Source organism: Limulus polyphemus, unplaced genomic scaffold (assembly GCF_000517525.1).
Source record: "Limulus polyphemus unplaced genomic scaffold, Limulus_polyphemus-2.1.2 Scaffold1764, whole genome shotgun sequence".
NCBI classification, from domain to species: Eukaryota; Metazoa; Arthropoda; class Merostomata; order Xiphosura; family Limulidae; genus Limulus; species Limulus polyphemus.
Window position 1 is genome coordinate 61,741 of NW_013667374.1, and position 15,063 is coordinate 76,803.

The 15,063-nt window shown below is 34.3% G+C and overlaps 1 protein-coding gene across 1 annotated transcript in view; it reads right to left on the bottom strand.

Moving 5' to 3' along the window:
• Positions 1-482: 482 nt before the first annotated feature.
• LOC106464864 (homeobox protein slou-like) overlaps positions 483-15,063 on the bottom strand; it is a 30,601-nt gene continuing 16,020 nt past the window's right edge. The window contains exon 2 of the mRNA XM_013925022.2: positions 483-3,773. Coding sequence (XP_013780476.2) covers positions 3,172-3,773 — 602 coding nt within the window. The 3' untranslated portion in view covers positions 483-3,171. The remainder of the gene's footprint in view (positions 3,774-15,063) is intronic.

Genomic DNA, 15,063 nt, shown 5'->3' on the forward strand with positions numbered 1-15,063 from the left:
GTTCTGATACAAACGTCACTACAGAATCACGGAACATGTGTGTGCTCTGAGGTAAGTGTCACGACTGATTACGGACACGTGTGTTCTGATACAAACGTCACGACAGATCACGGAACATGTGTGTGCTCTGAGATAAGTGTCACGACTGATTACGGACACGTGTGTTCTGATACAAACGTCACTACAGATCACGGAACATGTGTGTGCTCTGAGGTAAGTGTCACGACTGATTACGGACATGTATCTCCTGATATAAATGTCGCGACTGACCACGAAACACGTGTGTTCTTATACAAACGTCACGAATGACCACGAAATATTTTCTCTCATCTAAGTCAACGGTTTATGACTTGTTAAGTCAATGATACAAACTAACAAAACAAACGAGCTAAAACTTTCTTGTCTAATATCTTTAATAAACAAATCTATATTACATCAGTATACACATAAGTAAGTAGATGATCCATAGTTTACAAAACAAAATAAGATGTTTCGCAAAAAAAAATTATATATATATATATATAATCAGCTTAGAAAATATCTTAAAAAGACAATATTAGATGATCGTTTGTACGATGCTAGTGGAGATCGGTTTTATTTAAGAATTATTCATTTTGTTTTAAAAAGGTCAGAAAGGAGCTGTCGCACGCGCCACTTGGTGCTACGTGGCCTGGTACAGGCCTGAATTTTCAATACCATCAGCAAAGTAGAGCTTACATTAGAGACTCTGCTAAACAAAACACGAGTCCTCAATCAAAACCACTTTCAATATTGATATTACATACCGTTTATTATTCAGCATGAAACTTACATGTTCCAATCCTAGCTTAAAAGCAAATAGACAAAAATGCAGGTCATACGAACACAACTTATATGGGTAGTGGGAAGACCTCAAATAAGGGGAACACGAGTTTCAGGAGAACCAAATAAAATCATCATTAGAAATTGGGTCATCAAAGCTGGAGGGTCGGAAACATTCCTGAAAAACTGCTGAATAGAATATGCCAAAGAAAACATTAACAGTTCTCGTAGCTATGAACACGTTTTATGGACTGTGATTTTTCAAGATAATGGTTAAATTTAATGTCAATCTGTTCTTTAAATCATTAAAAAGAAAGTATCAACTATATGAGTAATCACTGAAATGGACTCACTAACAGCTAATCACAGAATAAGTACCAGTGCGATAAAGACACGTAGATATCAGTTGCATTGTATTTTAATCTATAACCAAAGACAGAGAACTTTTCCTGGAACTCTGATTTTAATAAATATACCGAAGTTTTATATAGCACTTTATATATGTGTTGACTTTCGACCTTCGTATACGTAGTACAAGTACGATGATTGGGTTGTGTTATTTAACACGCTATAACTACCGTTAGGCGTTTTCCCTCGTCTATAAGTACTGTACTTCGGCGTTCCATTGGGACTCGGAAAATTTCGTACAAAGGTCTAAAAATACAACCTTTTTATTCACTTCAAAAGTTTTTAAATGACGCTGAAAACCAAGCGTTGTGTACACATGGAGCACATTAACACACATTAAGTATGTTTTGTACAAGTATAAAGGACGTTAGAGTGCTAATGTTGTATTTCTGATTAACCGCATTTAGCATACTTAAAATAAAAAGATTTGGTAGAAAACGTACGTACCAAAGCGTGTGAATTAGGTTTAACGAATGACATCAAATTTAGCATCTATGCTGAGATAAGACTAACTGAGTGAAACTTCATTATGGATACCATATATAGTATGAATGAAACTTCATTATGGACACCATATATAGTGTGAACCTTAATGAGCTAGGCCTAACTGACTGAGAATTCAGTGCGAGTATTTGGATAGGCAGTTTAGCAACAGACTTTATGCAAACACACCGTCGAACTGTTTTATGTAAAAGTTATCAAGAATACTCCGTTCTATTTTTGTACTGGTATTTCATAATTAACTATGTGGGAAAAAGAATTAATGACGCTGTACAAAATTACCTTATAAGTTCTAGACGTTTAAACATCGAAATTCCAAATATTCTGAAAATATGGCTTTCGAATCCCAAACCTGTGAAACACGCACTAAAATACGGCGTTAGAACCCACAATCTACGAGACACGTATTCTGAAAACGCAGCATTTGAACCCATAAGCCTACGAAATACAAACACACGTATTCTGAAAATACACAGCGTGGGAGACACAATGCTATATTTATATCTCTAAAGTTGTTGAAGCTTGGATCCTGTTTTATGTTTTAAAAACACTTCTGCCAAGAGATTATTTGTGTGCAGGGAGCTAAGTTTGAAAGCAAGAAAACCGATGAAGTAAAACTAGTTAGAAAAAGACAGACTCATTTATATCTATATATATATAAATAAAGATCCGATCACGGTAATAGTATTGTTTGCTGACATACTGGTAGTCAGGAAACTACCCTTTAAGTAACAGCTGGTTCACTCTTTCTTTAACCATATATATTTTGATTTATTTATGTTTAACGATCTTGTACATTGCTAAACACTTGCACAATATGAAAAGTGTATCTTAAAATCATCTGTGTTTAGTGTATCAAACACGCGCAGTCCGAAGTAAACGTCCTTGATTACTTTATTGGCAGCGGAACACTTAGAGGCTATTACGTCACGAAATTAACACAAATAAGTAATTATACCGAGGCGTGCAGGTCCGTTTTGTTAGTCGGTTTCTATAGTAACGGTCTAATTCAAATAATACAAACACATCATCCTCATCAAGTCGCTGAAAATCAAGAGAGTTCACGTCTTTCTCCATGGAGGTTATGACGTGGGTAACCAAGGGAGAGCGGGGTGGGGGTGGGGGTCAACGACGGCCATTACCTGTTGCCGTATAAGAACGTTCCTTGTCGGTTGTTGCGGAACTTGCGCAGCCATAATTTGACAACCAGGGAAGAAAAACTGTCAGAACACGAGAATTATTTGGCACCAAACTTGCAGTATTTTGTCCAGAAAGAAATATTGATTGTTAACTTCTTTCAAGTTAAAACATCACTGACACGGCGAGAAAGCCCAATAAACGAGCCGTGATGATTTTGTAGTTATATAGGTAGAGACATATTTACATATGAATCATAAATAATTCATTGGGTATTTAAGTTTACATTGCACCATTAAAGTTTTTGCGGTCATCTCGTCAAATTCACGAGCGGCCTAGATGTGAAAAGTAAGAGTGAGCTACTCCGAACTGCTGAGCAGCCGATGCGGGAGACAGCATAGCGTATGGGAGACCGGCAGCGCCGGCTGCCGCAAGGTACGGGAACTGAGAGCCGTAGAAAAGTCCAGCCGTGGCCGGTGGCTGATAGTGCGGCATGGCTGGGTACCCGTTAGATAGGTTACATGTAGAGGAGGGAGGTATCGTAGGGCTATTGGCGTCCATTCCTGGGTTCTGCTTCTTCCATTTGGTTCTCCGGTTTTGGAACCAGATTTTGACCTGGGTCTCAGTAAGTCTCAATGACAGAGCTAGGTTTAAGCGCTCACATACTGACAAATATCGGGTTGTTTTGAACTTGTTCTCGAGAGCCACGAGCTGTTCGTAAGTAAACGCAGTCCTAGCTCGGCGAGGTTTTCCCGCCTTGTTTTCACTCGTGGCGGACTTCTTCTTCTTGCTAGATTTTGCTCCTTCTTTATCTCCTGATGGCAAGCGGTCACCTTCTGACGCTTTGTCGCTATTATCAGGCTGGTCATTCGATTCATTGTTAGTGCTGGATACTCTTGAGACTTCATTCTCTGGGTCAGTGTCGACTAGAAAAACAAAGAATCATAAGTGCTTTGAAACAATAAAGAAAGTTACATATAAAATAGCCCACGGATCTCTTCAGTATATTTAGAAAAGCCCACGAGGAAAGAAAGAATTGTATTTACTATTCAAAATCTGATTTATTTACTTATTTCTGACGAACTACAGAGACACAAAGCACAGGCTAAAAAATCCCCTGACCTGGGCAACAAGTAATCAATATTCACCAGTTTCGAAGGTAAAAGTTGTTTTCTTTGAAAGAAGCCAATGCACAGTTTTGTAAACTATTCAATGGTTAGACTTTGTGAAGTCATAACAAGAAACGTATGTTGTCCAGGCTAACATGCAGGTTAATTGTGATTTACATTAACCGGTTGAGGTGAAAATTGGTGGCGCTGCTGCTAATTATGGACTTTCTTTTTACTTAAGCATTTTGTAAGCGCGAAATTTTTACACACTTCTCAACTAAGATAGGTTTGAAGGTAACCATGTTATTAGTGCTTTGTTAACAGCTGCTAATTGACATGTTATTAGACTAACACACGAATATTGATGTTTTATCAAAAGCTGAAATTATTGTCAGGCTAAGACAAGAGATATATTTATACTTGTATTAACACTTTGTTAACAGCTGAAAATCGAAATGTTGTCAGACTAAATAAGAATGATATTAGTTCTTGTATTAACACTTTGTTAACAGCTGAAAATCGAAATGTTGTCAGACTAAGCAAGAATGATATTAGTCCTTGTATAAACACTTTGTTAACAGCTGAAAATCGAAATGTTGTCAGACTAAGACAAGAGATATATTATTCCTTGTATTAACACTTTGTTAACAGCTTAAAATCGAAATGTTGTCAGACTAAGTAAGAATGATATTAGTCCTTGTATTAAAACTTAGTTAACATCTGAAAATCGAAATGTTGTCAGATTAACAAAAATGATATTAGCCCTTGTATTAACGCTTTGTTAATACTGTTTTTGTGGGACATGTCTGATATTAATTTGATTATATCGCTTGGTTAACAGTTAAAAACATATTTTTAACTTACGATGGATAACTTGCTATTAACAGTCATAAACCTACGTTTAATACCTAATTAGGGTAAATCTGATGATAACTCTACAAATCATCTTTTGATGTAAAACAGTGTGAATTTTAATGTAATTTTAAATCCATATAATGTTTGCAGGTCTGATAATAATCTTTCTGTTAACGATGTGTTAGAGGTCAGACGCTTAAATATTGTTTGACTTAGGTAAGTCTGACAATGACCTTCTATTAACGCTTTGTTAGAAGTCCAATGTTTAATCATTGTTTGATTGTGGAAAGTCTGACAATGACTCTCTTATTAACGCTTTGTTAGAAGTCCAATGTTTAATCATTGTTTGATTATGGAAAGTCTGACAATGACTCTCTTATTAACGCTTTGTTAGAAGTCCAATGTTTAATCATTGTTTGATTATGGAAAGTCTGACAATGACTCTCTTATTAACGCTTTGTTAGAAGTCAAATACTTAAATTCTGTTTGTGTTGGACATGTTCGATAATAACTTGATTATGTCGTCTGTTAACATTTAAAAATACGTTATTAACTTACGATGGATGATGTGTCATTAACAGTTAGAAACATATTGTTAACTTACGATGGACGATATGGTAGAAAGCTATATGTAATGTCTAATTAGCGTAAATCTGATGATAACTCCACAAATCATATGTTCTAACATGGTGTAAATTTACGCCCCAAATGTAAAAGTAACTCAATAGATTTATCTCTTTTAATTTAATAGGAATTACGAAGATTAGTGTAACCATCATGTTCTGGACTGTTTTAGCTAAATCTTTCCTGGTAAGTTTGATGTGAAATAATCTAATCTTCTAAGGCTAAAGCTAATCCAGAAACTAAATATATAAGAAATTCAGGAAATTCTTAACGTATAAACAGTAAAGTAGACTAATTTGGAAGAAAAGAAAGAACCCATGAATGATGATGACACAAAAGAATAAAACTCAGAAAAATATTATATATTGTATAGGATCACATTTTAAGAAAAGAAAAAAAAGAATAAAACTTAAATATGGGCTTTTGTAACTTCAGTAAATTTACTTACACTCAGCATTAATGCTCACATAATCTGAAGTCAAGATAATTCCTAAAGTAATACAAGGTTATATTTTTTGTTTTATAATCGGCCTTATGCTTCGCTATTAATGGTACTTAAATAAACGTCAAGACGTGTAAAGCCCTTAACAAAAGTTTTTAAATGGTGTACACGTAAATGTTGTTTCATCTAACTGATTTTAGTTATAACCATTCTTATAATTATTACACAACATAAAGATTAATCTAAATCTTAACAATTCCGATAATCCAATACTTTTACCTACAATATATATATATATATATATATAAAGATCATGGTAATCCTTAACAACAATGGAAAAGATACCCTTGTCTACAAGCATGAGTTTGCACAGATCAGAATATCCTTAACAACAATGGAATACATATATGTGGTTACAAGTATGAGTTTGCACAGATCAGAATATCCTTAACAACAATGGAATACATATATGTGGTTACAAGTATGAGTTTGCACAGATCAGAATATCCTTAACAACAATGGAAAATATATCTATGTTTACAAGTATGAGTTTGCACAGATCACGATAATTCTAACAGTAGTGATAAAAATAACCTTATATATAGCTTATATAGAGGGCTTTCGATGGCCGTTCTCTTCACGTGGTCGTCCGCTTTCAAGACCGCGTTTAAGCAGACTAAAAAGACCATTGGAATTGCATTGCGTTGAAATGAAGTGGTGCATTTTAGGTCATTTGATCATTTTTCTCATGATAAAAACCTAGAAACTCATAAACCAGTGAATTTTGGTTAAATTCATATCATGTTTTAAATGGTACCAAGCTTTATTGCAACGGAATTTGGGGTCGCAAGATTCTCTCGAAATAATAGCTTTCACTTCGTGGATAAGGGTGTTAGATCAGAATGGTTTAAAATATGGTTTCGATCCTAAACGCTGCTGTGCAACTTTTCCCGCTTCTATAAGAAAACATCGAAGGATCACGTTCTCGGAATGTTGTGTCTTTCAACTAGCTATACATTGTTTAATAATGTCACAACACGAATATCTTTTTAAGGAAATTATCAATTTACATATCCGTCCACAGATAAGTGGCGATGTGGTACTGTGGAATGATAAGCATTTTGTCGAGAACCAAATAAACACTGGTACTCAAAATGTTGCCCAGGGCTCTTACCACTGCTAAATTAGATACATCAGAAAGCTTCTAGAACGATAGATCTAATAGTGTTCAACTTATTGGAGCATTTATTTTAATTATTAGATAGAAGATGCCAGTGCATTTAGAACAATAACAATGCTAAACCTTCTAAAAAATCTATTGCTGGACTGTTGACGTAAGGCTGTAGCTAAAACACTGAAAACAAGAGAAAGCAATGTTAATATTACATTGAAGACGTCAGATATTATCTAGAACGATTGATTTAACAGTGCTAAACCTAGTAAACAATCACTTTGATCATCAGATTGAAACTGTCGGACTGAGGTTTTAAACAAATGATTTAACAGTGTTAAACCTAGTAAACAATCACTTTGATCATCAGATTGAAGCTGTCGGACTGAGGTTTTAAACAAATTATTTAACAGCGTTAAACCTAGTAAACAATCACTTTGGAAAAAACCTAGAATACTACATAATATTTTAACTGTTTTATTATGGATGCCAAGTTATAGCTAAGTCGTTCGAACTGAAGATACCTAGCCATTACTAGAACTATGCTATGATCAGAGTAGAGACGTCAGGCGATAGTTAGGATAACAGATACAGACCTAACACAACGTTTCTTTATTATTGCTTTCAGAACGGCAACCCATAACTAGAACAATAGAACCAGATATAGGCCTAACAAAACGTTTCTTTATTGTTGCTTTCAGGACGGCAGCCCATAACTAGAACAATAGAACCAAATATAGACCTAACAAAACGTTTCTTTATTATTGCTTTCAGGACGGCAGCCCATAACTAGAACAATAGAGCCAGATATAGGCCTAACAAAACGTTTCTTTATTATTGCTTTCAGGACGGCAGCCCATAACTAGAGCAATAGAATCAGATATAGACCTAACAAAACGTTTCTTTATTATTGCTTTCAGGACAGCAGCCCATAACTAGAACAATAGAGCCAGATATAGGCCTAACAAAACGTTTCTTTATTATTGCTTTCAGGACGGCAGCCCATAACTAGAACAATAGAACCAGATACAACAATGTCAGAATGTAAACAGAGCAGTAAAATTAATAATAACAAAAATTCTAGAACGTGATCAATATTGAACTGAAGACGTCGGTCTCTAGCTATAACGATAAATCTAACATTGGTAAACCTGCAACAATACTTCTATTATTATATTATTATTATTGCCGTAAATCTAGTAGAACACTTTTACTATGGAATTGATGTAAAAGTGGTAAAATACTATTAAGTGTTTACTATAAGGTTAAAACATCACACTATAATCAAAACGATAGATCGAACAATTCTAAACATACAATAACTATCTTAAAGTTTGATTGAATATGTTAGTTTATAACCTGTACGATGAACCTAACAGCGTTATTCCTACTACAGTATTTATATTGTTATACTGAAGACGTTAAACTATAGTCATAATGGTGGATCTAACAATGCTATTCTTACTACAGTATTTATATTGTTATACTGAAGACGTTAAACTATAGTCATAATGGTGGATCTAACAATGCTATTCCTATTACAATATATATATATATTGTTATACTGAAGACGTTAAACTATAACTATGAATCTAATAATGTTATTCCTAATACAGTATTTATATTGTTATACTGAAGACGTTAAACTATAGTCATAATGGTGGATCTAACAATGCTATTCTTACTACAGTATTTATATTGCTATACTGAAGACGTTAAACTATAACTATAACTATGGATCTAACAATGATATTCTTATTACAATATCTATATTGTAATAGGGTACAATAGCCAATAAACATAACGATGGATCTAAAGGGGTTAATCTTACTAGAGCAACTACTTTTATTATTAGTCTCTAGATGGATCGAACAATACAAAACTTACTATAGTACTTCCACTATTAGACTGTAGACGTAAGATTAGAACTAGAATGATAAATCTAATAGTGGTAGATTCAACGAATCCTTTCCATTTTAGATGGATGACATCAGGCTATAAATAGAATGATAGACCTAATAGTACTAAACTTAGTAGAACAGTTTATAATGATTTGATTGTAAACGTCAGGCTGTAACTAGATCTATAGATCTAATAGTTCCAAATTTAGTAGAACATTCTATAATGATTTGATTGTAAACGTCAGGCTGTAACTAGAACTATAGATCTAATAGTTCCAAATTTAGTAGAACAGTTTATAATGATTTGATTGTAGACGTCAGGCTATAACTAGAACTGTAGATCTAATAGTCCTAAATCTAAAAGAACAGTTTATAATGATTTGGTTGTAGACGTCAGGCCATAACTAGAACTATAGATCTAATAGTCCTAAACCTAAAAGAACAGTTTATAATGATTTGATTGTAAACGTCAGGCTGTAACTAGATCTATAAATCTAATAGTTCCAAATTTAGTAGAACATTCTATAATGATTTGATTGTAGACGTCAGGCTATAACTAGAACTATAGATCTAATAGTTCCAAATTTAGTAGAACATTCTATAATGATTTGATTGTAAACGTCAGGCTATATTTGGACTTTGTTTTTGCTAGACGTCTTAGGTTTAGTTTGATAAATGTTGACATTTTTAGAGGATACTGATTGGAATTAAATGTCGCTATTAAGATACAGAGAAGATAAACTTGAAAACTAAAACTATTATTATTATCCGAATCGAGGTGTATATAAAGTTAATGTCGTTTGATAAAATACAGGCGTCTTTTATCAAATTTGTCACAGTTTGGGGGTTTAAAAACACTAGAAAACTAACTGCATACCTGAATAAAACTAACTGTAGTGAAACTTATTTTCAAACTCGCACTTCAGTTTCCGCTTACACAAACAATGTGAAGTTTTAGTTGAGATTAACTCGAGTTCAGTCATGAAAATACAACGATACAGTCACGGCAAACACCACAGTCACACTGTTGAGACAAGATAGAGGATGTTCTACGGGCTGGTTATATAGTTTCAGCAAATAGGTCTCCAATGTAGGGTCCTCTTAAACGCTTTAATATACACAGATGTAGCTCAAGATTTCCTCTGTCAAATGGGATATAAGCTTGTGTGTGTTGAAATTAGTTTTGCTATAGTTTTGTCTTATTCGAACTATATTCAGCGATAATATAGAAGCTTAGCGTTATAATTTACGGTATAGGACTGTTTTTTTCAGGCAACGGAACTTGAACCACAAATCATCTGAATTACATTCCGGACGCACCAACATACTTGGCTACTTAGTAATTATATAAAATAAAGTTAACAAATGTTTATTTCTGTTTCCAAGTTTACTTTTCGAGACGTTATTATGAAGGACATAACGTGTAAGAGAATGAAGTGATAACGTAACCCTAGTTTACAGAGGTTTCGACGTTAGAGGACGGTTTCGCAATAATACAAAATGAGCTGTTACTGACAGCCAATAGACATGGTTATTTACTTATTCGAAACTTCACCAGTTAGTGATCAGTCACATAAAACTGGTAATTTGTGTGTATATAATTTATTAAACTTCACAATTTTATGGCCACTTATAGTTGTAATTATGCCTAAAGTGCCTTAAATTTGCTGCCTATAAGTGGAAAATAAATATGATATGAATTAAGTCATTTTAACAAATGAAACTGGTGCAAAATAAATCATTATAACAAGACTTTATGACGTAAAGTTTGACTCGTAAACGAGGCTTATACGAGTTTAATCACTGGAAAAGGTGAGCCTTTTTGAGAGATAAGTCACTGTAACACGTGAGTCTGTCTAGAGATATGTCATCGTAATGAATGTGTTAAGAGATAAGTCTCTAAAATAAGCAAGTTTGGTGTGAGATATGTGAGCTTGTTACGAGAAAGTTATTAGAAAAAAAATGGCCTCATTATAATACGTCTGCTAAATATAACGATAATTAAACAAATAAAACACAAAACAGAAATCATGGGAAGAAAGAAGTAACTGTAGTTTATTAGTGTTTTGATTATTGTTTTGTGTTTTATTTGTTTAATTATCGTTATATTTAGCAGTTGTACTTTAACAATGTCCAAAGACTTATATAATACGTCTGTTACGTGATAAGTCACTTTAGCAAGCTAATCATTGTGAATGAAGTAGGTCACTAAAATAACTGGGTCTTTTACAAAATAGGTTACTAAATCAAGTGAGTATGTGTAATATAGGTCACTTTAACAAATAACCATGATGTAATATAGGTCACTTTAACAAATAACCATGATGTAATATAGGTCACTTTAACAAATAACCATGATGTAATATAGATCACTTTAACAAGTAACCATGATGTAATATAGGTCACTTTAACAAATAACCATGATGTAATATAGGTCACTTTAACAAACAAACCTGATGTAATATAGGTCACTTTAACAAATAACCATGATGTAGTATAGATCACGTTAACAAACAAGCTTGAGGTAAAATAGATCACGTTAACAAACAAGCCTGATGTAACATAGGTCACTTTAGCAAATAACCATGATGTAATATAGGTCACTTTAACAAACAAGCCTGATGTAATATAGGTCACTTTAACAAATAACCATGATGTAATAGAGATCACGTTAACAAACAAGCTTGAGGTAAAATAGATCACGTTAACAAACAAGCCTGATGTAAAATAGATCACGTTAACAAACAAGCCTGAGGTAAAATAGATCACGTTAACAAACAAGCTTGAGGTAAAATAGATCACGTTAACAAACAAGCTTGAGGTAAAATAGATCACGTTAACAAACAAGCTTGAGGTAAAATAGATCACGTTAACAAACAAGCCTGAGGTAAAATAGATCACTTTAACAAACAAGTCTGAGGAGAGTTTTAGTTACTATAACTACGATGTGAGGTTAGTCAATTCAACGAGTGAGCCTGGTGTGAAGTAGGTGTCTTTAAAATCGAGCCTGAAGAAAACTGGTACTCTTGACAGCGGTTAGTACAAGTATTTAAATAAAGAAAACCAAAATCAAATAAACCCTTGAATTCCTTTATATTTCACACTTCCAACAGTAACCTAATGTAAACTAACAGATAACAAATTAAAACACTCGAATCTGTGCTGCATTAGGACGGCGAGACAACTATTCAACAAGAATAGTTGTAGTCATGGAAACATTGATGTAAGATTAGCGCTGGAAACGAATTCTTGAGGGCAAATAACAGAAAAATCAGTAATGAAATATACGGAAAACAAATAACAGCTTATAATAAGAGAATTACTTGATATAAACTTCTTAGACACTTGTGTAATATTATAAATAAATAAATACTGCGGATCAGTTTCAAATAAAAGGATTTTTATAATGTAATCCATTGAAGTTGTTATTTTTATCAGTATTTATTTAGTTATGTGAACTATCTATTGGCGTGGCCACTTCTAAAAACAAGTCATCCCCAGTGGCATAGCGGTATGTCTGCGGACTTACCACTCTAGAAACCGGGTTTTGATACCAGTGGTGGGCAGAGCACAGATAGCCCATTGTGTAACTTTGCGCTTAACTACGAACAAACAAAAACGTTTTCCCATGAATACTTTCTATAGACGGCGTTTTTTGTTGTTTTCTGTAAAAGGTCCTATTTTTGAGAAATCTTAAGTGCGTGTTGGCCTTTAAAATCCTTAGAATAAAATTGTATTGTTTCTAGAACTGACTTACAGAATAACAAACAGTGCAATAAAAAGTATAGTTTACTGAGGAACCAAGACCAATCCTTTATCGTATTATGAAACATCAATGAACCTTTTGGAATACGTCATGCAACAATACACAAGCACTTGTTTCATTGTTGGCCAACAGCAACGTTCTCTTGACTAGTAACGAAAATATTGTTGTAGTACTGTTGTCGTTTCTGTCTCATGTATCACTTACAATAGATAACTGCCTGATGAAAGCCTTTTGTTGAAATGCTGCTATTATAAAATAAGACTTTATACTAAGACAAGTGAGTCCGCGACGAGATAAATCACTGTAATAAGTGAGTCGGTGGAAGACTTGTTACTAAGACAAGCGAGTCCGCCACGAGATAAATCACTGTAACAAGTGAGTCGTGCAAGACTTGTTACTAAGACAAGCGAGTCCGCGACGAGATAAATCACTATAACAAGTGAGTCGGTGCAAGACTTGTTACTAAGACAAGTGAATTCGTGACGAGATAAGATTGTAACAAGTGAGTCGATGCAAGGCTTGTTACTAAAACAAATGCATTCGTGACGAGATAAGATTGTAACAAGTGAGTCGGTGCAAGACTTGTTACTAAAACAAATGCATTCGTGACGAGATAAGATTGTAACAAGTGAGTCGGTGCAAGACTTGTTACTAAAACAAGTGAATTTGTGACGAGATAAGATTGTAACAAGTGAGTCGGTGTAAGACTTGTTACTAAAACAAGTGAGTTCGTGACAAGATAAGATTGTAACAAGTGAGTCGATGCAAGACTTGTTACTAAAACAAGTGAGTTCGTGACGAGATAAGACTGTAACAAGTGAGTCGATGTAAGACTTGTCACTAAGACAAGTGAATTCGTGACGAGATACGATTGTAACAAGTGAGTCGGTGCAAGACTTGTTACTAAAACAAGTGAATTCGTGACAAGATAAGATTGTAACAAGTGAGTCGAATCAAGACTTGTTACTAAAACAAGTGAATTCGTGACGAGATAAGATTGTAACAAGTGAATCGGTGTAAGACTTGTTACTAAGACAAGTGAGTTCGTGACGAGATAAGACTGTAACAAGTGAGTCGATGTAAGACTTGTCACTAAGACAAGTGAGTTCGTGACGAGATAAGATTGTGACAAGTGAGTCGGTGCAAGACTTGTTACTAAGACAAGTGAGTTCGTGACGAGATAAGATTGTAACAAATGAGTCGGTGTAAGACTTGTTACTAAAACAAGTGAGTCCGCGACGAGATAAATCACTGTAACAAGTGAGTCGGTGTAAGACTTGTTACTAAGACAAGTGAGTTCGTGACAAGATAAGATTGTAACAAGTGAGTCGATGCAAGACTTGTCACTAAAACAAGTGAGTTCGTGACTTGTCTTATAAATCACTGTAACAAGTGAGTCGGTGCAAGACTTGTTACTAAAACAAGTGAGTTCGTGACAAGGTAAAACACTGTAACAAGAGATTGTGGTTTAAAGTTAAATACATTTTGAGATAACAATTCATTTCAAAGTTAATAAATCTACAAAATTCTACCAAAAATGTCCTTTGACAAGAAGTAAATACATAGACCATGTACATAGATTTATAAATGGGATATTTATATATTATATATTCTAGCGCAAGAGTTACTTTTTAATTCGAGTAATAAAGGACCTTATAGCACCTAATTTGTTTCTTTAATTGGATACTCAACGTTTCACTTTACAGTTTCTTCAGTTACTAAAACACAAACCGTAGTAGAATGGTTCTGAAGAACTTGTAAAGCGAAACGTTGAGTGCCAAACTAAATTAAAATAACAAATTTGGTGTTATAAGTATTAAAATGTCTTCAATTCACCAATATGCATTACAGAAAGTAAATGAATGGTTACTTCTTACTTAAGCCTATTTCATGCAGAACAGTTAATGGCGGTCAGTAAAGTTCAGACAGTAATAGTTCTTTAAAAGAGTAATTTATTTATTTGTTGTGAAGTACAAACCTTCACCATAGGTTATCTGTGCTCTTCTCACTGTGGGTATCGAAACCCAATTTTAGCTTTATAGGCTCTCAAACATGGGGGCTCTTAAGAAGACGGCTGATTCAAACATTTCTGGAAATATGGAGTGAAAATTATTTCGGTTAATATTAATGATCCGGTTAAACAGTGTTATGGAACTTAACAGTTTGTAGGTAAATGGTTTAGTTCAGATTGCGAGTCGAGAGCACTAACCACTTGGCCATGTAGGCCATTCCAACAGTCGAGAGCACTAACCACTTGGCCATGTCAGGCCATTCCAACAGTCGAGAGCACTAACTACTTGGCCATGCCAGGCCATTCCAAAAGTCGAGAGCACTAACCACTTGGCCAT